Below are 21964 nucleotides of genomic sequence, written 5' to 3'. Positions count from 1 at the left end.
CCACTCCACCAATTCTCTGAGAATTCCCCAAGCAGAATTTTGGGAGTTCTAGCCCACAAACATATTCTTGCAGACACTTTCATTCCACTCATCTGGACAAGACTGAGGCCTCCTTCTAGATCTTCATTTCCTGGGAGGAAGTTGTTGCAATGCTCTCTTGTGGGGTGGTAATCTTGTTGCCTATCATGTTCTATAGAGCAGGGATCCCCAACCCCCGGTCCATGGCCCAGTGCCGGTCCTTTGACTTCCTAGGACTGGGCCGCGGAGATGGATCTCGGCCCCCCTACAGCGAGGGTGTCGCACTCACAGGGGGTGTCGCGCTTGTGAGGGGCATGTTGCACTTGCAAGGGGCATGTCATGCTCGTGGGGTGTGTGACATCGCCCCCCCCGCACATGGAGCCCACCCCCCCCAACTGGTCCATGGTTCTAAAAAGGTATATGCTATAGAGGGTGCCTCTTAAACCACCGCCACCTCCAAGGAAGCATTGCAGCAGCTTCCTCCCATAAAGCACTGCAGAGGGAAATGAAGGCTTTGGCATTGTCTAAGTGAGTGAAATGAAAATATCTGCAGATAAGTATTTTGTGGGGTGGAATTCTGTGTGAGAATTGTTTGAGAATTCTGGGAGTCCAAATAAACAAAAACAAGGGGGGAAATGACATACTGTAATCCTATTAAATAAAGAGAGAGAGAAAGCCACAAGAGACCAAACCACCATAGTGCCATAAAGATTAACTGCTATATCTTAGTGAGAGCTTTCATGGATCAAGTCCACTTCCTCAGACATAAGAGTGAGATTATAGGGCTGTCATAATTTTACATGGTCCCTTGACCAGGTGAGGATAGAGGTAACAAACAAAATGACAATGGCTCATTCCTAATGGAATAAGCCATTAGGCCGTGAACAATTTCAATTGTCAGTCTAAAAGATAACAATAGCACAAATAACATAAGTAACAAACGAAGAACCAAGGTCATATTTCACACTTGCTAGGGACTTGAATCCTTACTTGATATTCAGTTCTCTTAAGTGGGTTTTCAGCATCCCTATATATAGCTGTTTCTATTTCAAGACTTGTTTTGTAGTGCTTTTCTCTCTAGAACAGTGAATTGCAAGTCAATCAAAGAGTTTCCAGATAGATCAACAGGTTCTGAGGCAGGGCTTTTGTGTATTGCCATTCCTGATGTCAGAGTTATGTCCATTAATTATTTTGAACAAAGATTGCCCGGTTTGCCCTATGTAGAGTGCAAAAGGACATTGTTGACAAAGGAAGGCGTAATCACATTAGCAGAGGAGCACGTAAACATGCTCCTAATGTTTTGTGTGACATTGCTGGGGACTGTAATTGTGTTGCCAGAGTAGATGTGTGGACAGAGCTGGCATCTGGATTTGCAAAAGGGTTTAGTTCCCATTTTTGTATCAATGTTGCAAAGACTGTTCTGTGTCACTAGTTGCTTGAGATGGAGGGATTGTCTGTAAGCAAGTATAGGCCTGCCACCAAGGGCTTGAGAGAGTGAAGTATTCTCATCGAGAATGGGTTAAAGATCATTTATAATGCATGTGAGTGGTTCCATCTACACAAAGAACAGAATCTCTATGCAAAAGAATTAATGGGCATAAACCTGACATCAGGAATGGCACAAGCCTAGAAATAGATGTTAGGAAAGAGGCTCCCCAAGGCCCAGGGGTGTGCATGAGTCTCTGAACGTTGCCTAACCCTGCTTTAATGCAAAAATGTTTGTTTCAAAGAGAGTTTTGGCTACCACCAAACTCAGCAGGAGAGCCTCACAAAAACTGCCGGGAGTCTGGAATATTGTTTAGTCCAGGGATCAGGGAACTTTTTTTACCTTTTACCCCTAAAAAAATTATATACGCCGACATTACCCCCTTGATTTGAAAGGAAGGGTCTCGGTCATGCGTGGCCAGTCGAGCGCTGCTGCCTGGGCTGCCTCTTCCTCTGCTGCCGCCGCCACCTGGTGGAGCCACGCTTAGTCCTTGGCCCCGTGGGGGCAGCTCTCTTTCTCTGCCGGCAGGCAGCTACTGGGTGGCCGTTGAAGAGCAGCAGGTAGCTGGCTTGTTGGGGGTGCCCGACACTGCCTCCTGCTCTGGCACAGGCACCGGCTCTAGTGGCTGCTTGCCAGCATGGCCGCATCAGGCCTTGGCATCAGGGCTCCCGCAGGCCTTGCCGTCGAAGCGCCGCGACAGCTGCTGCACAGAGGGAGAGAAGCTCCACCAGGCCGACATGGAGGTGTCGCCCAAGGAAGCTGTGCCACTGCCGCCGGATGGGCTCCTCCAGAAACAGGGATGGCGTGTGGGGTGGCAGCGGCGGCCCAGCACTGGGAGGCTGAGCCTGGCCCAGGCTGCTGTTGTGGCCGTGCCCGCCCCCCTCCGCTGCAATCCACCTTTCCAGGCACTGGAAGGAGAAGCTCCTCCTGGCCGGGGTGCTCCAACCACTCGCCCCCGCCTTGTTCTCTCCACCATGGCTGGCCCCACCACTGCTGCCTAAGCTGCCATATGCCGCCAACTGGGGCCCGTCACTAGCCACCATCCGCCGTGGCTTGGTTGCAGCTGGGCTGGAGAAGTGGGTGGGAAGGGGGCAATCGGGCAGCCGTGGACCCCCCTCCAGGTAGAAAAGGAGGAGGAGGAGGAGGAGGAGGAGGAGGAGGAGGAGGAGGGATGGGGTTAGGGTTGCATCCTCATTACCCCCAGGATTTTCATTTTTACCCCATTTGTGGTAATTTACCCCTGTTCCCTGACCACTGGTTTAGTCCTTCAGAAAAGGATAAAGGTCACCAGGGGAATAGATCCACTCTGCTAGATGGAGCAAATAATGTTACTTTGAAGAAAATATTGCAAACCTCATTGCTTCCTGGTGAGATGACGGCAGGCAGACTGCTTTGGCGGCTGTGCTTCCAGTGGTGCAGGATCTTTTGTTGCAGTCTGACCATTTCCCGTTCTTTCTCCACCATCCTCTGGCTCTCCGTGAGCCTCTCCAGGTTCTGCTGGTAATCCTGCAGCTGGAGATCCAGCTGCCCCCAGTTCTTGCTAAGCAGCTCCTCTTGGCTCTGGCATTCTTTCTCTTTCTCCTCCAACAGCCTCTCTCTTGCCTCATGCTCCTGTTGCCGCTGCTCACATTCACGGTGCCACCGCTGCTGCTCTTGCTGAAACTGGTGCTGGAGTTTCTGTATATTGGCGAGTTCCTCCTTCGATCTAACATTTCGGTGCTTTTCTTGTTCTACCAAAGAGGGGCTACGGCCACTGTGGCTCCAGCTGGATCTTTCATGTTCCTGCAGAAGCAGCTTATGGATCTCCATGTGAGTGTCCTGGATAGTTAAGGCTGCCTTTTCATCAAAACAAAAGGCACTGTAAGCTTCCACCCTCTTCCAAGGCTCATGTTGTAGAAGTGAAAGGAACATAATTTAAATACTTCAGCTTCCAAAGTAATCTGTTTCTCATGCAAGCTCACAGTGCTCACTGCTGCAGGCCTTACTATGTGACTGTCATACTGCTTCCATATCCCGTTAATCAGAGGCCAGAAATAGATAGCCCTTGACTAAAGCAGAGAGCACTAGCGTTGGAGATACATTAGTGAGGCAGTATATGAAAAATTGGACTTAAAAGGAAAGCTATGCTAAAATCCTATAGACCAACAATCAAACAAGGCAAACTAATTTGGAAATTCTGGGAGATGAGGGAATCTCCTGCTGTACACACACAATTAGCCTTCTTTTTAAATCACAGGCTAGCTATAATGCTTCTTTTTACACTTGCATGTTACTTTGCTAAAGCATCTATAGCTAATAACTTCTAGCTCATATCCCAAAGTACCGTATTTTTTGCACCATAAGATGCACTTTTTCCCCTCCAAAATGTGGGTGGGGAAGTCAGTGCGTCTAATGGTGTGAATGCAGCAATTTCGGCGCTGCTGGCCCCGTGGGGGGGAGCGTCGCAAGGGTCCGGGTGAGCCTTCCAGGAACCTTGCGAGGCTCCCCCACCCCCACCCCCACAGGGCCAGCACCGGCAAAATCGCCAGCTTCCAGGTGGGGGGAACGTCGCAAGGGTCCTGGAAGCTCACTCGGATCTTTGCGACGCTCCTCCCACCCACGCACGGGCCAGCACTGGCAAAATCACCAGGTTCTGGGAGTGTTTTGAGGCTTCCCAAGCCTCAAAACACTCCCAGAAGCTGGTGATTTTACCCCCCCTGGCCCCATGGGGGGGGGTGGGGGAGCGTGGCAAGGGTCCAAGGGAGCCTCCCATGACCCTTGTCACCCACCCCCACCCCCCCAACGGGGCCAGCCCTGGCGAAATCGCCAGGTTCTGGAAGTGTTTGGAAGCTTGATAAGCCTCCAAACACTCCCAGAACCTGGCGATTTTAACCCCCCCTGGCCCCATGGGGGGTGGGGGAGCATGGCAAGGGTCCAAGGGAGCCTCCCAAGACCCTTGCCAGGCTGCCCCCCACCCACTCCCACGGGGACAGCGGGGGCAAAATCGTAAGCTTCCAGGACCTTTTCTGAGCCTGGAAAGGCTCAGAAAAGGTACCGTATTTTTCGCTCCATAAGATGCACCTTTCCATAAGACGCACCAATTTTTTTAGAAGAAAACAGGAACATATAATCTGTTTTCTTCGCTCCATAAGACGCACAGACTTTCCACCCCCCTGTTTTGTGGGGAAAAAGTGTGTCTTATGGTGCGAAAAATACGGTACTGGAAGCTGCCTATTTTGCCCGCTCTGTCGCCCGGGGGAGGCAGGGTGAGTCTCCAAAGGGTCCTAGGGTATGTTCTAGGACCCTTTAGAGACTCACCCTGCCTCCCCTGGGGGCCAGAAGGGGCAAAATCACCACCTTCTGGGGCTCTTTTGAGGCTTGGGAAGGTGGCGATTTCACCCCCTCTGGCCCCCGAGGGAGGCAGGGGGAGGTTCCAAAGGGTCCTGGAACACACCCTAGGACCCTAGGACCCTAGGGTGTGTTCCATAAGATGGACCTCTCCATAAGGCTCACCAAATTTTAGGAGAAGAAAGCAGATAATTTTTTTCCTGTGTTCTTCTCCTAAAAATTTGGTGCATCTTATGGAAAGGTGCGTCTTATGGAGCGAAAAATACAGTATGTAAAAGGGAAGATAGACATGCTGCTGTGATAAGAGGACAGTGTTTCTACATACATTCTCTGACACCCACAACATTTACTTCAGGTTCCAGTGTATAGTCTCAGGACGACCTCTGCCAAATTTCAGAACAGGGATGGCAAAACACTAATCGGAAAGAAATTCCCCTCTGCTTTCCCAACATAGGTGACAGTAAAGGGCTGCCAGAATCCTACTGGTGTTCATGTAAGGCAGTGGTTCTTAACCTTTTTGAAAGAAACGCCCCCTTGAGCCATTGAGGAAGTTATCATCGCCCCCCCTCCCCACGGTGATATCTTATTTATTTATTTATTTATTTATTTATTTATTTATTTATTTATTTATTTATTTATTTATTTATTTATTTATTTATTTATTTATTTATTTATTTATTTATTTATTTATTTATTTATTTATTTATTTATTTAAGACACTTAACTCCAATGACCCCTGAAAACAAAATTCAATTCCAAGAAAATGAAATGCCCCCCAAAAAGTAACATTTAATGATTTAGTTGCAAGCGAATTTTAAGACTCAAAAAGAAATATAAAAAGGGCATAAAAACAAACCGCAATGCAGGAACTAAAAATTTCAAGATGAAAACTCTGATTGGAGGAAAATATATATTCATGCACATTGTAAAAAGGCTGCAGCCATCTTCACAGGTTTGGCTTGCTCCAGCGCCCCCCTACCGCCCCCTTCTGCTCCAGCGCCCCCACGCCGCCCCTTTTCGTTCTACCGCCCCCCTGAAAAATGAAATCGCCCCCTGGGGGGCATTATCGCCCACGTTAAGAACCACTGATGTAAGGTTTGTGTAATGTGCTGTGCTGATTGCAGTTCCTTGATGAGGTGCCAGGGTCTCTTACTCGCTTGTCTGGTCATATGCATGATTATGCAACCTAGATGTGCCCTACAACCTAATCAAACTACTGCAACTACCTGCAGTAAGTTATGCAAATTTTACACAAACACCAGTAGGATTTCATCCAGCCAACCCATTAAAGATAAGAGAAGGCCTTTCATTTTAAGAACAGGCTAGAATCCAGAGAACATTTTTAGCCATAGAGAGATGGAGCACAGTATTTAATTGTTTCATTGTAAATCTGGGAAAAGAAACCTGCAGGGGGACTTGGGCAATGTTATCACCTGTATGCTGTATAAGAGGCGAGTTAAATTCTGGATAGTCTGTACAACCTAGATGGAAGAAGAGAAAGGATTTTTTTCAGTATTACAGTCAATTAAAGGCAAATAATACTAGTAGACTTTATGTTGGAATCATCACAACTCACCTCCGTTGGCGTAGAAGCACCCAAGCATATCCTTTCTTCCTGCAAAAAAAAAAAAAAAAAAAAATTGCATTAGTCTTTGTGTAGAGCTACAGTGCCACCTTCTGGTGAATCAATTTTATTGTTTGTAAAGTTGTAGTTTTCAAATGGCTCATGCTAGTTGTTTATCACAACTTACAATGCAATGTGTATGTGTTGTTTTTGCTGTTGTTTCCAATTAGGATTAGGAAAATAATGAGAATAAGGGTGGGGAAAAAGGAACTAGAGCTAGGATAGTTGGAAATAATTGTGGGGAACAGACTGGGCATATATTCCAAGTGCAGTGTACAGATGCAGATGAAAAGAAGTACATCAAGTAAAGTACCTGGTCTAACAGGTCAGCTTCTGTTATACAGTTTGTATCCTGAAGATCTGAATCACAGTGCTCCTTCTCTACCTTTTGTTCTGCAACTAGTGATTAAAACCATCAAGAAAGTGTGTGGGTTAAGAGATACAATGTTAAATGAATACAACACTAAAATTATTTTGGGTGTCAATTCCTGGTTTCTTTCCCCTTCAAAAGCAAAACTAAATACAGACTGCAATTCATGTTTATGGACATCCCTTCCAACAGAGTGGGGACTTTACCCCAATACCTATAATGGGGAAGCAACATGTTAAAAGTCCAGGAAGCTCCATCATGATGCAGCTCTACTATTTTCAGTGTTTTCCTAGACTTGCTGTGCCTTATCACAAGGGCCTTTAGAGCTGCTTCACCTTCCTGCTCTTGGTGTAACTTTGCACTGTTGAAATGATGCTTAAGTACTGTTAAACGTCAGTTTCAGAGATTAGGAAAGTTACGTTTCAGACTACAAGTCCTAGAACCCCACAAAAAAGTAAAGTTTCCAAGCTCTGCCCCACTTATCTTCCAATGCAGTGTCAATTAATACACAACTGTAGATGGGTATGGAATGGTACATTGATCTTTCATTCTGCAATTAAAGCAACATCAATTTAATGACTGGTTATAAATTCAGCAGTGTCAGCTATATTATCATATCATGATGCATGAGCACCACAGGCAAAAAAAAAAATAGATATTCTGACTATGCAAATCACCATGATTATTCATGTTGTTGTTGTTTAGTCATTAAGTCATGTCCGACTCTTTGTGACCCCATGGACCAGAACACGCCAAGCCCTCCTATCTTCCACTGCCTCCCAGAGTGACACTGTCCAACCATCTTGTATTCATAGGCCTACATTAAGATAGGCAAATGTAATTTACCAATACTGTATTTGGGTACAGTTACAGAGCTGGTATTGTTCAGTAGGCTGGAATGCCTGTCTGCAAGGCCGGGAGCTCAAAGTTTGAATCCCAACTGTGCCTCCTGGGAGGGGACCAACCAAGATCACCTGGATTGGGTATGGCTGATTGGGTTATGTGCCCTACCATCTGTATTGCCTTTGGCAAGCGCCTGCCCCATTCCAGACACCATTAGAAGAAAGGAGTGGTAAACCACTCCTGAGTATTTTATACCTAGAAAATCTTGGGAGGCTTGTCGTCACTCAGAATGCACTTGACAACGCATAATTATTTACATTATGAGTAATAATTTGCATTCAACTCAAGATGGGAACTGATACCAACCATAAGCATATTTGCTTTCACACATTACGTACAGTGGTGCCTTGCTTAATGATTACCTCGTTAAACGACGGATCCGCTTTCTGATGAGGTTTTAGTGATCACAATAGTGATCACAAAACGATGTTTAGATAAGGAAAATTCGTTTGACGATGATCGGTTCCGTGCTTCGGGAACTGATTTTTCACTAGACGATGATTCTAAAATAGCTGACCGGCAGCTCTAAAATGGCCGCCCGCTGTGCAAAATGGCTCCCCGCTGTGCTTTAGGATGGATTCCTCGCTTTACAGGCACCGGAAAATAGCCGCCCTATGGAGGATCTCTGCAAAACGAGCAGGTATTTAGCCCACTGGAACGCATTGAACGGTTTTCAATGTATTTCAATGGTTTTTTTAAAATTCGCTTGACGACGATTTCGCTTAACAGCGATTTCAACAGAACGGATTATCGTCGTCAAGTGAGGCACCACTGTATACTGCCAGAGGACAGCTAAGAAATACATATATCAGATGACTCGGCACTAGGTGCTTATTTTCCATGAGTTGTTTTTCTTTGTCAATCCTGTTTTTTTGATATTTGAAAAGAAAATTGAATAAAGTAGCAAGCTGGTTGGAGCACTATAGAAGATAAGCTCTTACTAACAATCAGTGAAAGACTCACAGACTTCAGCTTCGCTATGATTTCTCAGGCAAGTTTCTCCAATATTCTCTTCTGAGTCATTTCCTTGTGTTAATTTTACAGCCATGTGGAGGTTTTCTGCTGCAGAGAGAATGAAAGGTTTGGAGTTTAATTCAGGGTGCATCCCTGTGACCAGTGAATGCAACAGATTTTTCTTATGGTAATTATGATACAACTAGGACTCTTTGTTCAAACCTGTTCTTTTCTCCAAGTGAAATGAATAAGATATGAGTGATTATTTGTATCATTTTGATATAGGTCATATTTATATAATGCTCTTTTAGTGATGGATTATCTCCAACTATTTCCACCCCACCAGAACAACAGATACCACTGGCAGAATGGATTCCCCCTTTCTCCTGTTTGACCTCCAAATTCATTTGGGGGTAACATTGTAGGGAGGATAAGAGGAAGAAAGAGAGTCCCTGTTGTGATCACATGACATTAGATGGAACTCTGTTTCCTGGGCTAACATCTTGTCGAGCAGGTCTGCAGGTATAACAACATTGAGTAACACCTGCAGCAGCAACAATTGGGCCAAGACAGAAAGCACTTCTGGGGGCTCACTGTGAAATTTGTCAATCAATTGCATGCAATCAATTGCACAATTTACTTGGACAGTCCTTTTTGCTGTGGTAGAACACCCAATACATTTACAATGGTGTTGTGTTACATCATTCCAGTGTGTCACACACAGGATTCCAGTGTGTGAAAATTCTAATAAGCACAGGGATTTTCCTAAGGTGAACAAAATTGATAATTCACAATAGTGCTCGACACTGAAATATGATGCTGAGTCAGGCTGTCTTACCTGATTCTTTTACTTTAAAAATACTATCTCACAAAAGGAAATTATTTTGGTTTATGTCAATTCTCCTGACATAATCACAAGTCAGGATAGCTCCATCTCTATGGTATTTCGGCAAGGAGCCAAGACTATTTAGACTCTGGTGTTTAAACTGGTTTTAATGTTGGGTTTAACTATTCTTGATCTTTTTTAAAAAGAATGTTGGCTTTAAAAAAACTTGAATAGTCTTTTATGTGTTTTTAAATAATTTTTTATGTTGTTCATTATTTTGGGGGTGTTTATGGCCAGAAAAATGATGAAGAAATATTTTTAAAAATGTAAAATACATGATGGCCAAAATCCCCTTGTGTAGCTACACAAATTATATAATTTTTGAAGCAAATTTCGCCAAGATAAGAAATCACTGTAGACATTATCAATTGCACACTGAGTCACACAACTCCATACATAACTGATAATGTCTACAGTGATTTCTTAACTCAGTGCAATTCTACTACAAAAGTTATGCTGTTTGTCCTATACCAGCGCAACTAATGTATGAGGATTTGGACTAATATTGGATAAAACACTGATAGGTTTACACTGATTTTCCCTGTCTCTTTATACTGATCTTTTAAGAAAGTATTACTGGTTGACAAATAATTTTTTTGCAAGCTATTACTGGTGAGAGGACTTGCTGGGTACAACAGCACTGATAAGCACTCCAAACGTCCAGATTTCTTTGTACGCAAAGGTAAAAGCATATTAAATCACTAATTTGTTGAATCATATTTGTACAAATCAATCCCCCATTTTTAGAAACATTTGATTTCTTGATTCGTCTGTCTATAAAACAGCCCCCAGGAACCAAAATCGCAGGGATGTTTCCTCTGAATCTCCTCTACAATCCTTCCAAGTTTGGTGATGTTTGAGTTTCGCCAAGCCAGCTGCTAAAGGACAATTTCCTGGGGGAACTCAATTTGTGGGTGTATAACATGAATGTCGGAAACCCAATCTTCACTAGACTTGAGAGAGATTATAGAGGAGAGTCAGTAGAAGCTACTCGGTGATTTTGGTGTCTCTAGGTGCCTGAGGGGAACTTTTGTGGGTGGGCCCTCCTTGTTGGGTGTATAACTCGGACATCCAAAACCCAAACTTCATCAAACTTTCAGGGCTTGTAGAGAGTCAGAGGAAGTTTCTATGTGAAGTTGATGTCTCCAGGTACTTTGGGGGGGGGATTTCATAGAGTTTTAAAGTCAAAAACAAACTGACAAATCAACTTGTCAGAAAAAAATTCATAGATTTTTAATTTGTGATTCATGGATGTTGACAAATCAAGAATAAAAATGAATCACAATTTTTCTGATTCAAGTCCATGTCTAATTCACATATGCACAAATCCAGAGCAATAGATGCTTCCTTTATGAAGCATTTGGTTGAGTGAGAAAAGTTTGCTTCCTATCATGCACAACTAACATGACACAAAGATTTGCCCATGAACTCTGAAATATGAGCTCATGTACTGGAAAAACATGAAAAATACATATTACAGGAAAACCCGAGGCAATCCAAAATATGAACAATAAAGAGTGCTGAAAAAGGCATGCATTAGGAAATGAGTGGTGTGTACATAGACAGCCATACCTTCCTTGAGAGCTGCAGCCAGAATTGAGGCTACTTGGGGTGTTTCTCCAGAGTCAGGTTTTATAAGCAGGTGTGGCTCTACATGAACATCTTCGAATCCACTCATATCACCAAGCTTTGCATATATATTAAGTTTCTCTTCCAAGTAGCTGCAGATTTGCTGGTCCTGATTATTCAAGATTACTGTAATAATATAAGATCATGCATAATAGTTAATAACCATGGTGATTATAATAATTATTAACTTCAATATGCAGTGAAATCCTAACATTATTTTATCTCAATATTGTTTTTCTTTAAAAAAAAAAAAACAACAAATGAAAAACAAGCTATATTCTGTCAATTACCTGTGTTCATTCATGACACATACTTTTAACATGTCCATTTTGCCTGGAAGGCACAATGAGGACTCAAACTCCCAACCTGTGGCTCCACAGACAGGCACCCAACTCACTGAGACATATGCTTTATCTTAAAGGTAGCTGCATCACAGAAGAGCCAGCCTGGGTGGCCTTGGGCAAGCTGCAGTCTCAGGATGCCCCCAGAAGAAGCAAATGGTAAATCACTTCTGAGTATTCTCTACCAAGAATACCCTGGAAAGGGTAAGTATAACTAGGAATTGACTTGAAAGTCAAGTATGGTTGAAATGTAACATTTACACAGTATTAGAAGTATACGAAGACGATATATGGTTCCATTTCAAAGAAACTACATTTCATATCAGAGCTCCTTCATACTGTGTTGGGAACTATTTCTCTGTGATGCAGGCCCACAAATCCATAGGATTTGTACATGTATTTCATCAGGAGTTAAATGGCTCCTATGTGGCCAGAAGTACAGTTTGTGTGAAAGTGCAGCTGGCAGCTGCTCAATTTCCATGCTGATGGAAAATTAATCAGCAATTCTTGCAGGTCTTCTGTCTCAGGAGTTAGGATGAATTTCGAGGCAGTATCAGATGCTGCAGTGGGAGTGCTGGCTACACCCTCAAGGCATCCAAACAAAGTACTAGCCATGCGCTTTAACACTCCCGCAGTTTTGCCTAAAAATGAAACCAAACTCTGCCAGCCTTGTCCTTGGATCTTCTTCACTACAAGGAATAAGTACTCTCATTTAATTTCAGGGTTCACATTCGTAATGCTTTGCCATGGTAAGTTTTATTCTAAGAGTATTTGAACTAATGTCATACCGTGATATTTTTGGATTTTGGCTGCTCTGGCTTCAGCTATTCTTCGATCCTCATCAGATTCACTCATTTTTCCTTCTTCCTCTGGACAACTTCAGGGAAGAAAAATAAACAAAACAAATAAAGCCACTGTTTGCCTCTCAGGCCGTTTCTGCATTCACATAAATGTATAGTACAGGTGGTGAAATAACATGCAAGAAAAGTCCAATCTAGACGCGTAAAATGTCTCTTCTGCATTGAGATGTTGGACACTTTCACAGAAGTTTATTTGCTTGCTTGTTTGCTTCTTGATGGAAATTCCATATTGCTAGACAAATTGTGCATATTTGTGATAATTCAAATGTTTGCAATGGAATACCAGATAAAGTTGGAGTGAAATCCTATGCATATTTCCTCAAATCCAATGGGATTTATTTTCTAGTAAGAGTATTTAGGATTTCAGCCTTAATGATCTTAACAACAATCAGTATTTATACACTATATAGTCATAGCCATCCAATATCACTTTACAGCAGTTTAATACCACTTAAACACATCTTTCTGTTGTTTCAAAAGTGCTTGAACAAATGGCTGTTATGTCTTCAAAAGTAAGGCCTGCAAATGAATAAGAATGAAGAGCCTATACTTATGAAAAACCATTTTCATAAGGAGAATACTTCACAAAACAGATTTGTATTTAATACAGCAGGCCATGTTGTTTTAAATATGGATTCCTCATGCTGGCTGAAATGCAGTCCAGCTGCCATCATTAAAAGTAATGGTAAAAGTGCCTTCTTGTACCTTTCCACTGCTTCCTGCACCTGCCTCATCCAGTGACTACGCTCCTCTTTGGAACTGGTATGGATTTCGTACATCTCAGGTCCTGTGGATGATGCACTAATCAGGAACATCCCTCTCTCTTCATTGGCTACCTCTCTGACAATAAGCTTTTGGAGGGCTATCACAGCTGGTTTCTGGTCCTATATCAAAGAAATCACAAATCACAATGTTCACTGAGTGAAAGAACTACACTATCACAAAGCAGTTTGGAGAATAATTATGTACAAAATACCTTATGACAACATTTAGATATGGGAGTAAATCAGAATATTGGATAAATTTGGCTTATTATAGATAAGCAACATGGCATGTATGCTACCCAGTCACTCCAAGATGGCCCCTCCCACCTACAGGAGCTGCTAAAGAAGCAGAAAATAACAAGGAAGCCATCCCTTTCCATTACATCTAAATCTAGACTCCTAGTTTGTTGTCCACTAACAAACCAGAACCTGAAACTATGGTTTGAAATGGGTTTCCCATTCCTGGTTTCTTAGGGGAGAGACAAGAAGAGGAGACTTCAACTCCCTCATTACTTTCTGGTTACTATACTGACTCATCCTGGGGTGTAGAGGTAATAAAAATTGTTTATGATTATGGTGCTAAAGAATGATGCTCTGGAATTAATCATAATTCTGGGTCATTGTTACAGCAGAACTCAGGCAGTATGCCTTTGTTGACACAATATTTAACAGGGTAAGTGTAACTTTAGTTGATCAATAAATGCTTCCACTGAGAAGCAAAGTAGGCATTAAGAAAAGTATATTTTCCCCTGCAAGTAATATCTGCATCTCCAGTAATTGGATTTCTTCAAATATGCACTGGAAGATATAATGATACTGCAAAAAGTTGGCAGCAGGAAAAGAGGAAGATCAATTATGAGATGGACTGATTCAATAAAGAATGTATCAGCCTTGAGTTTGCAGGGATGTTAACTGATAAGACTTTTTGGAGGTCACCCCTTCATAAGGTTGCCATATGTTAGAAACAACTTGATAGCATATAATAAGCAAACTTCAGCAATCAGACCTGGAAAGTAAGCCATATTCATTTTCTAATGAGCAATCATGGGACAAAATATCATGGAATGCAAGATATGGAGGTGAAAAAAGCATCATTCAAAGAAGTATCTGTTCTAATTATATGTTGAGTGTGTTGTCTAGTTTGGACCTCACAAAACTGCTTCCCTTCGTGGAGAGAGAAAAAGCAATTCTTCTTCCACCAAGTATCTCTTCTTATGCTCTCAGAATCTACTGCAGCATGTTCTAAGCTGATGTTCAGAAGTACAGGTGGGCTGAAAATGTTTAGTTCATTTAGTATGGTTCATAATCATAATAATTAATAATTATGTACTTTGAACTCAATTATGACTTACGGTGTCCCTTCCCAGGGTCTTCTAGGTATTATACACTCAGAAGATGTTCACCAGTCTCTTCTTCATGAGGTGCACTAGAAACATGCAGCTTGCCCACAGGCACACAATTGGCAGGGCACATAATCCCATCAGCCACATACACTACAGAATGAATTCGGCTTAACTCTTTCTTTAGAGGTACCGTGGGGATTTGAACCCCCAGCCTCTGGATCCGCAAACAGCTACTTCAACTAACTCAACTATCCAGCCAGCATCATACCCAATGTTTATTACTTACAATAAACTTTATAAATAAGTTATATAAAGTGTGTGTGCAAGGTCAGTTGCAGAGCTTCGTACATTTTAAATTACTGTATTTACAGCATACTTGGGAATTTGTTAAACTGGGTAACACATACACATTTTAAATAAAATAAATATATTGTATTTAGTATATTAAATTTTAATTGCATTCTTCATGATGCGTATTCTGATGCAAAAGAAAAAAAGATGCAACTAACTACAAAGATAAACAATGCAGAATTGCAACATTTGTAAATGCTAAACCAAAAATCTCAGATAAGCACAATTACAATTGCAATACCCATTTAGCGTGCTGCTTATAATCCATAAGTACAGTGAACATGTCTGGACATTCATACTTACAACAGCTGCAAAGATGTATTTCTGATCCTTTTCTTGTAAAAACAACATCACATCACTAAGAAGCAGAGCTAATATATCTTTTGGAAAGAAAAGAAAGGGATATTCTAAGTTCTTTTCTCATTGTACTGTATATAGCATGAAAAAATGAAACACATTTTTTTAAAAAAGTATTCACAGTATATTCTTTCCTCCTACATCTACAACTGGGAAGGGAGCAGAGGTAGAGCTTGGAACAGTTACTTTTGGACCACAGAAAAGTAAGCACAGAAGTCAGCACCCGGCATGCAGGACTGCAACATTTCAGGAGCTGCAATCCAAAGAAGGAATAAAGAAATAGAGAAACTAACTAACGTTGGGTGCTGTTACCTCTTGGCCAGTACAGAGGAACTCAGCCATCCAATCCATGCACCAAGCTATGGTTACATCTGGTAAAAGCTCTGTGGGTGAAGAGCTACTGCCATGGGATTTCTAACCACATTCTAAAAATGTCTGTAAAATATTTCATTCCTTATTTTAAGAGAAAATGTAAATTTCAGGTACACAAACTCTACCAATTCTTATTGGATCACCTTTTCTTGAACCAATCTGGAAAGCTACTGAGATTGTTTCCTGACATTCTTCTCTAAGCACCACTGCTATGGGAAGTATAATAATTCCATAGTGGTGAGATCACCCGAGAATGGCTCCCATATATATATTTCTGCATACATATATGAACACTAATATATAAATAATATATACTGTATTTATAAATATACTGTATTTATAAACTTATTTATAAATAATATATACTGTATATATTTCTGCAGGACACTCCTCCATGACATTAACTCAGAAACTCAGATTTGAAAATGAAATCATGCTGTCTTTAAAAACCACAGAAAAGCAGCTATTCACCATCATAAGAACACATAAGGAACTTAAATTGCAGGGCACCTTTGAAACGTCCTGTAGCTGTTTTCCAATAGACTAAACCTTCATGCAAAAGTGTTCTCTGTTTCTTCATCAAATCTTGCTTCCTGAAAAGATGCCCATTTTTTAACTTTGTATATGTTTTGTTTTCAATTTTACTGAGGATCTCCAGCAATTTTTGTTTTTTCTCATACTCATTGACTTGCAAATCAACTGCTGCAATCAAATCCTTGATCAAGGAAAGGGCTTTACACAAATCTCTGTGTTCCTCGGTCCCTTCTAAATAAAAACAAACACACACATATAAGTAACCAAGCAAAGTCTTCTTCCTTAGCTAATTTGAGTGGATTCTCACAGGCAATAAGCAGGGCCATTATTTTCAACTTCACTGCATGAATCATAGCCAATGCATTGTACTATTAAAACTACTCAATAAGCTCTGAGGCATCCATATTTTTAAAAAGCAAGGCATGAATATGAATATGAAAAACAGTGTGCCGGCATATATATTTATATTTTGAACGATGAAATACTCTTTCAATCCAATATATGCTCACTTTATATGTTTACTGTTCCCCTGACACAAATTAAAGCATGGGTGGCTAACACAATTCTCTCCAGATGTATTGGATTACAGCTCCCATAAACATGGTGATTGTGGTCAGCAATTGTAAGAGCAATAGTCCAAGAACACTTAAAGGGCACCAAGTTGTCAGTCCCTGGGCTAAAAGGATATAAGGAGCAACCCGGTCCTTTCTCAAAGTCTTTCTTCAGAGCTGGAGAAAGTGTAATCCTCCAGGAGTTGATACACAATTGCTCCCATGATACTTCAACCTTGGGGTGGATAGGAAGTGGAATCCAACATCATTAAGAGAGCCACAGATTCCCCAGTTCTCCTTTAGACACTACAATGCAAGATAAGATGCTTGTGCTGGAACAAATGTAATTCCGATTCTATTAGTGCTCAAAAGCACCAGCTGCTTACCTACTGCCTCGCTATGCAAGCTATGGCTGCTGGACTTCTTGCCCATCTGATTTTTAGGAGGACACTCTTAAAACAGAGTATCTCTAACTGCTGGTTGTTGTAGGTTTTTTGGGCTGTCTGGCGTGTTCTTGAGGTTTTTCTTCCTAACGTTTTGCCAGTCTCTGTGGCTCACATCTTCAGAGGACAGGAGTCAGAATCAGAGCATAGACAGAGTTCTGACTCCTCTCCTCTGAAGATGCCGGCCACAGAGACTGGCGAAAGGTTAGGAAGAAAAACCTCAAGAATACAGCCAGACAGCCTGAAAAACCTACAACAACCATTGAATCCCGGCCATGAAAGCCTTCGATAATACATATCTCTACTACATTGGCACCCTTATTCATAGATGATAGGTTGAACAAGGGCGGAGGGACTGCACTGGGAATCTAAGCACTTGCTGGATGGTAGGTTGTAGTATCAAGCTATAAAATCAGTGCTCAAGTCATGAGGTCCTTGCTGAAATAAGCAAGAGTGGCTAAGGAGGAAGTCACACAAGTTATGGGGGCTGGACTCCCATCCTATCCTGGCACTCAAGCTCTGAATGAAATGTCATTTTTAGAATTATTTATCTCTTATATGCACTGTATACCTTAAACAACTACTCTGCCATTGTGCCTGCCTATTTATACAAGGGCATCACATTATTCTTTGTAATGTTCTGACATAGCTTTTCATTATTTATACAAAGGACGTGCTTTACTTTTGCAGTAAGAAATCCAGTCATTTCAAGCTGCAATGTCCTGAAGTCACCTACAGATTCTCCATGAACACACTTCCCCTCTCTCCACTTTCAGTACTGATGTAAACATGAGCCTGAAAAATACCTTCAGTTGACTCACCAGGTTGCAAATCTTAAATAAATGAGCAGAGCTTGAAAAGTTCCTTTTCAAAAAGTACCTGCAGACTACCATTGCTCTATACTACAAAAGCACTCACAGTTATAGCTATAGCTTTACAAATTCATTTCATATCTTCTCAAAAACAAACAAACAAAAAAACCCAACAGTTACCTTTCAAGTTCATTTTACTTTAGTTATTGTGGAGTTTCATGACCATCTTTAGCTGATATCAACCCGCTTCCTGCCAACACTGTTCCCCTGAGAAAAGCTCCAGCGTTATCTTACAAAAGTATGGACCAAGGTCACTCTGATCATGAGTCAAAGTGTAAAGTCCCTAATTGCCAATTCACTGCACCTGCCTTCCCAGACAAAAAAAAGTTCACCAATATTCCAGAAGGTTCTGAGAATGTTAGGCTTGGATTGGCTGATGGGTGTCTTTATTCTTAGTTATAGTATATAAGAAAAACAGGGCAGAGTTTGAAGGGGCTTGTACCTTTGGATGTTAACCACTCTTTGTTGGTTGGAGTTGCATTCTATGCAAGCTCATTTCTCTGTCTAATGTCACCATAATGTGCTTTCTGAAGGCATACTAGGGGTGTACCTACAGCAAAGGTGTCTCCCTTCCCCTCCTGCAGAAGACTATTTACACTACTTTCTAATCAGTCATACAGTATGTTGCAATCTCAGTAGCTTATTACTGCAGCAAAATTGTACATGTCCACAGCCATTTTTAAGGCCAGTATAAATCAATATCACAGCTGATGCCAATTGTGATTTACGGGGCTTGACAGAGGGCACAGAGCTGATGGGTGGCGCCTGGGGACAACAGGCAGAATCAGAGGCTGAAATAGGTACATTCATAACATATATTATCACTTGGATGGTCAAGCATGCAAGAGTTCATGAGTACACAAAGAAGGAGGAGAAGAGAACACAAGCAAGTTCCTGACCTTTCACGTCTTGCAAGGAGGCAGGTAGGAATGGGCTGGCTGGGGGTTGGCCTGCCTCTGCTGATTTGAGCTCAGCTTGAAAACTTCCAAGGTTTAAGGTCCCAGGTTCAATTCTCAGCATCTCTAGGAAAGGATACTTCCTAAAACCTTGGAGAGCTGCCGCCAGTCACTACGAACACTGGGATCACTGGATTAATAGTCTAACAGTGCAGTCTCTGATAAAGTGAGGCCCTGTGCCAGTCACGAAGAGCTGAGAAATCTGTGGGTTTATGTTTGTGTCTGGGAGAAACATAAGTTGGAATGCTTTCTTACAGAATTATGAATACAGCAGTTGGAATGGGCTTCACTAATCATGGAAACACTCACTGGACTAGTCAATGAGTAAAAGCTGTCATTCTTTTCTGTTCATAAATTGAGAGACAACAGGGAAGACACCTTTGATGTCTCCAATGCAGGGGTGGATAACCCCTGTGGGTTTGAAGCTTTTTCTTCCACCCCCCCTTCTCCACCCTCCCCCTCAAAAACACTGCTCTGAACAGCCAAATGTAGCCCCTAGACAACACTTTGCTTACTCAGCTCTAATGTCCTTAGTGGTGTAAAAATTGACAATGTCTCTCAAAACATGGATACAAATTATTGCTCACCTTTCGAATACTGCAGTATTCTCTCGATTAGAACTGGGTACTTCGTAATTCTTTGAGTAACAAGCAGAATGCATTCTGGGATTCCACGACGTCGAGCCAAAAGATTACTGTTTCTTACCTTTATAAAGAGACAGTTTTTTTAAAAAAAATAGGCCCTTGTTTGACACATTAAATATAATTTTTTGTATAACTTCCTCCTCCTCTGGTAAGTGAAGGAAAGCGCCCCCCTTTTTTCCTGCTTTGTCTTAATCTGTCAGTCTCTTTCCCCAGCTTGCACAGGCAATAAGCTAGTTCACTGTATCAGCGTAACTGAAGTTACATATTTTGTATTAAATTTTGTAAGATCCTTACTGAATGCAGGGGGCCCAGTTCCAGAACAGCCAACCGAACTAACATGTCAAGCATTCTTGGTGTAAAATTTTTGTGCCCATACCACTAAATCAATTCAAGTTGATTTTTTAAAGTACTGCTCTAATGATAACACTTAACATGTGGCAGCACTTTCCCCATGTTCAAAGAGCTTTATTAAGTTGTACCTTTTTACCCCAACCCTATAAGTATGGATGGGAAGCCTCTCGGTCCAATTTCAATTTTAGATAAGTGGGATGGGAAAGGGCATTCCAGTGGTAGGTGTAGCAAAAGGGTGGGACCAGAAATATCATCCTGTTTTAGCTTACAGATTTTATTGCAATCATCCGCTAAACTTTAGAAAAGGCATTTCAAATTTTGGGAATGGGAAACCGTCTGTGCAAAAGCTGGGAAATCCCCAAAGAATGGTGTCATGGGAAAAGAGGAGGAGCCATCTGGGGAACCCTACGGGTCCAGATTGCCATTTTGGGGAGGGCAGATTTGGCCCTACAGATTTAGGTTCCCCACCTCTGCTATAAGGGCAGTGAGCAGTATTACTCCCAAGATTGTAAGCTGGTTGGGTGAGAGGGATAAGGCTAAGAAAAGGCTTAATGCCATCCATCAGGTATATGGCCAAGTTTCAGTCTTGACACTTCCTGATTCATAGCTCAGTCACGGAGCCATTCTGCTTTACCAACTCTCAGATAGGTGTATATCTGTTCAAGGTCTATTCAGACAATTTTTCATGTAGCAGTAACTCACCTGCAATCATCAACTTACTTTGATAAAGTTCTGGAACTTTTTATTTTGTTGCAGCTCTTTGAAAAGGCTGACTGCTTCTTTCTGGTGGCTACAAAATTCCCCATATATAGTCTTCATTTTGTTGGCATTCTCCTCTGAAAACTGATGCAAAGCAGCAATCTGAAGCAGTGATTTTAAACTATTTAAGGCTTTTACACTGTCTGTGTTGACAAACCACATATTGCTGCATTGTTGGTGTCTATCTATCTATTTACTGCCCTTCCAATTTAAATTTTATGTATTTTCAAAAGTACGAACTATACAGAGCAAGTAGTGAGACATCTTACTGTACCTACATGCATCTACAGAACTCAATTATTTGTGCTTTTTTTCCATTTACAGAAAAATATGTTAACTAAAGACTAAAGGGATTTACAGGGCAGAGAATTTAATGATGCCAAGTACATCATTGACCAATCATTTTTGTGAGCTGCTACTTCAGGTGATAAGTCAGTTCCCATGCCTAGCCAATGCTTTGCCAGGCCTTTCCTAACTTGCTTTCCTCCAGATATACTTTGAACTACAGCAGCCTCTGGGCTAAGATTCCCGGTCACTAGGCTGGCTGGAGTTGCAGACATTCTAACCCAACACAACTGGAGGGGGCCAGGTTAGGGAAAAATAACTTAGCTTCTTATGTTGATATGCTTACAGTAGCAGCCATTAACACACTCAATGGAAAAGTCTAAATGAACATTTAATAAATGAACATTCAAAAAAATATCCAGATATACAAATACTATTAGGAAAATTAATTTTCTAGCTGAAAATTCACATTTTGTTAAAACAACCCAGCCTTATTCAACTGATTTGTATTTTAGCCTGTAATTCTACACTCACTTCACCAAGGAAAGTCTGAGTGAACTCAGTAGGACATATTTCTGTGCAGACATGTAGAGACTTGCATGTTCACTTGAATAAGATAGTCATTTTGGAATCTGTTTCAACCTACTGTGGCTACTGCTGATTCAAACAGGAAGATTTGGTTATGTTTACAGTTTCCATTTAAATGTGGCTGTTTGTCATGTCCAATTTCATTACAGAGAAGAAATGTCCATTATCTTATTAGTGATCCCATAAGATGTAGTGATGAACCAATTTAAGGAGCCAAGACAGATGCCTCCACCCACCTATCAAGGGCTGAATAAGACCAGGAGATACACTTATGCTCCTGTTGTCATTGGCTTCCAGGCTGAAGTGTAGGCGGGCATTTTAACCTAATGGGATAGGACAGATATAATGGAACCACCCACCTGACTCATCTTCCTAAATGGGAAGATCAGTAGTCAA

At 41.7% G+C, this 21964-nt stretch overlaps 1 protein-coding gene and 1 long non-coding RNA gene across 10 annotated transcripts in view; one reads left to right on the top strand and one right to left on the bottom strand.

Annotated features, from left to right (window-relative positions):
- LOC144586372 (uncharacterized) overlaps positions 1–5485 on the top strand; it is a 580628-nt gene extending 575143 nt beyond the window's left edge. The window contains exon 2 of the long non-coding RNA XR_013541159.1: positions 5330–5485. This is a non-coding gene — a long non-coding RNA (uncharacterized LOC144586372). The remainder of the gene's footprint in view (positions 1–5329) is intronic.
- Positions 1–21964, bottom strand: part of ARHGEF28 (Rho guanine nucleotide exchange factor 28) — a 200970-nt gene that overhangs the window by 36521 nt on the left and 142485 nt on the right. For 3 of the 9 annotated variants that reach the window (XM_072992640.2, XM_072992643.2, XM_072992644.2), the window contains 12 exons: positions 20657–20797; positions 19529–19646; positions 16096–16350; positions 15160–15236; positions 13104–13282; positions 12327–12415; positions 11141–11323; positions 8674–8790; positions 6769–6854; positions 6408–6446; positions 6265–6312; positions 2858–3340 (listed from right to left, as the gene is read on the bottom strand). In XM_072992640.2, coding sequence (XP_072848741.2) covers positions 2858–3340; positions 6265–6312; positions 6408–6446; positions 6769–6854; positions 8674–8790; positions 11141–11323; positions 12327–12415; positions 13104–13282; positions 15160–15236; positions 16096–16350; positions 19529–19646; positions 20657–20797 — 1815 coding nt within the window. The remainder of the gene's footprint in view (positions 1–2857; positions 3341–6264; positions 6313–6407; positions 6447–6768; positions 6855–8673; positions 8791–11140; positions 11324–12326; positions 12416–13103; positions 13283–15159; positions 15237–16095; positions 16351–19528; positions 19647–20656; positions 20798–21964) is intronic. The other 6 variants (XM_072992642.2, XM_072992645.2, XM_072992641.2 and 3 more) reach the window with 5 other exon arrangements.

Source organism: Pogona vitticeps, chromosome 2 (genome assembly GCF_051106095.1).
Source record: "Pogona vitticeps strain Pit_001003342236 chromosome 2, PviZW2.1, whole genome shotgun sequence".
NCBI classification, from domain to species: Eukaryota; Metazoa; Chordata; class Lepidosauria; order Squamata; family Agamidae; genus Pogona; species Pogona vitticeps.
This window is presented reverse-complemented; position numbering and strand designations above follow the sequence as displayed.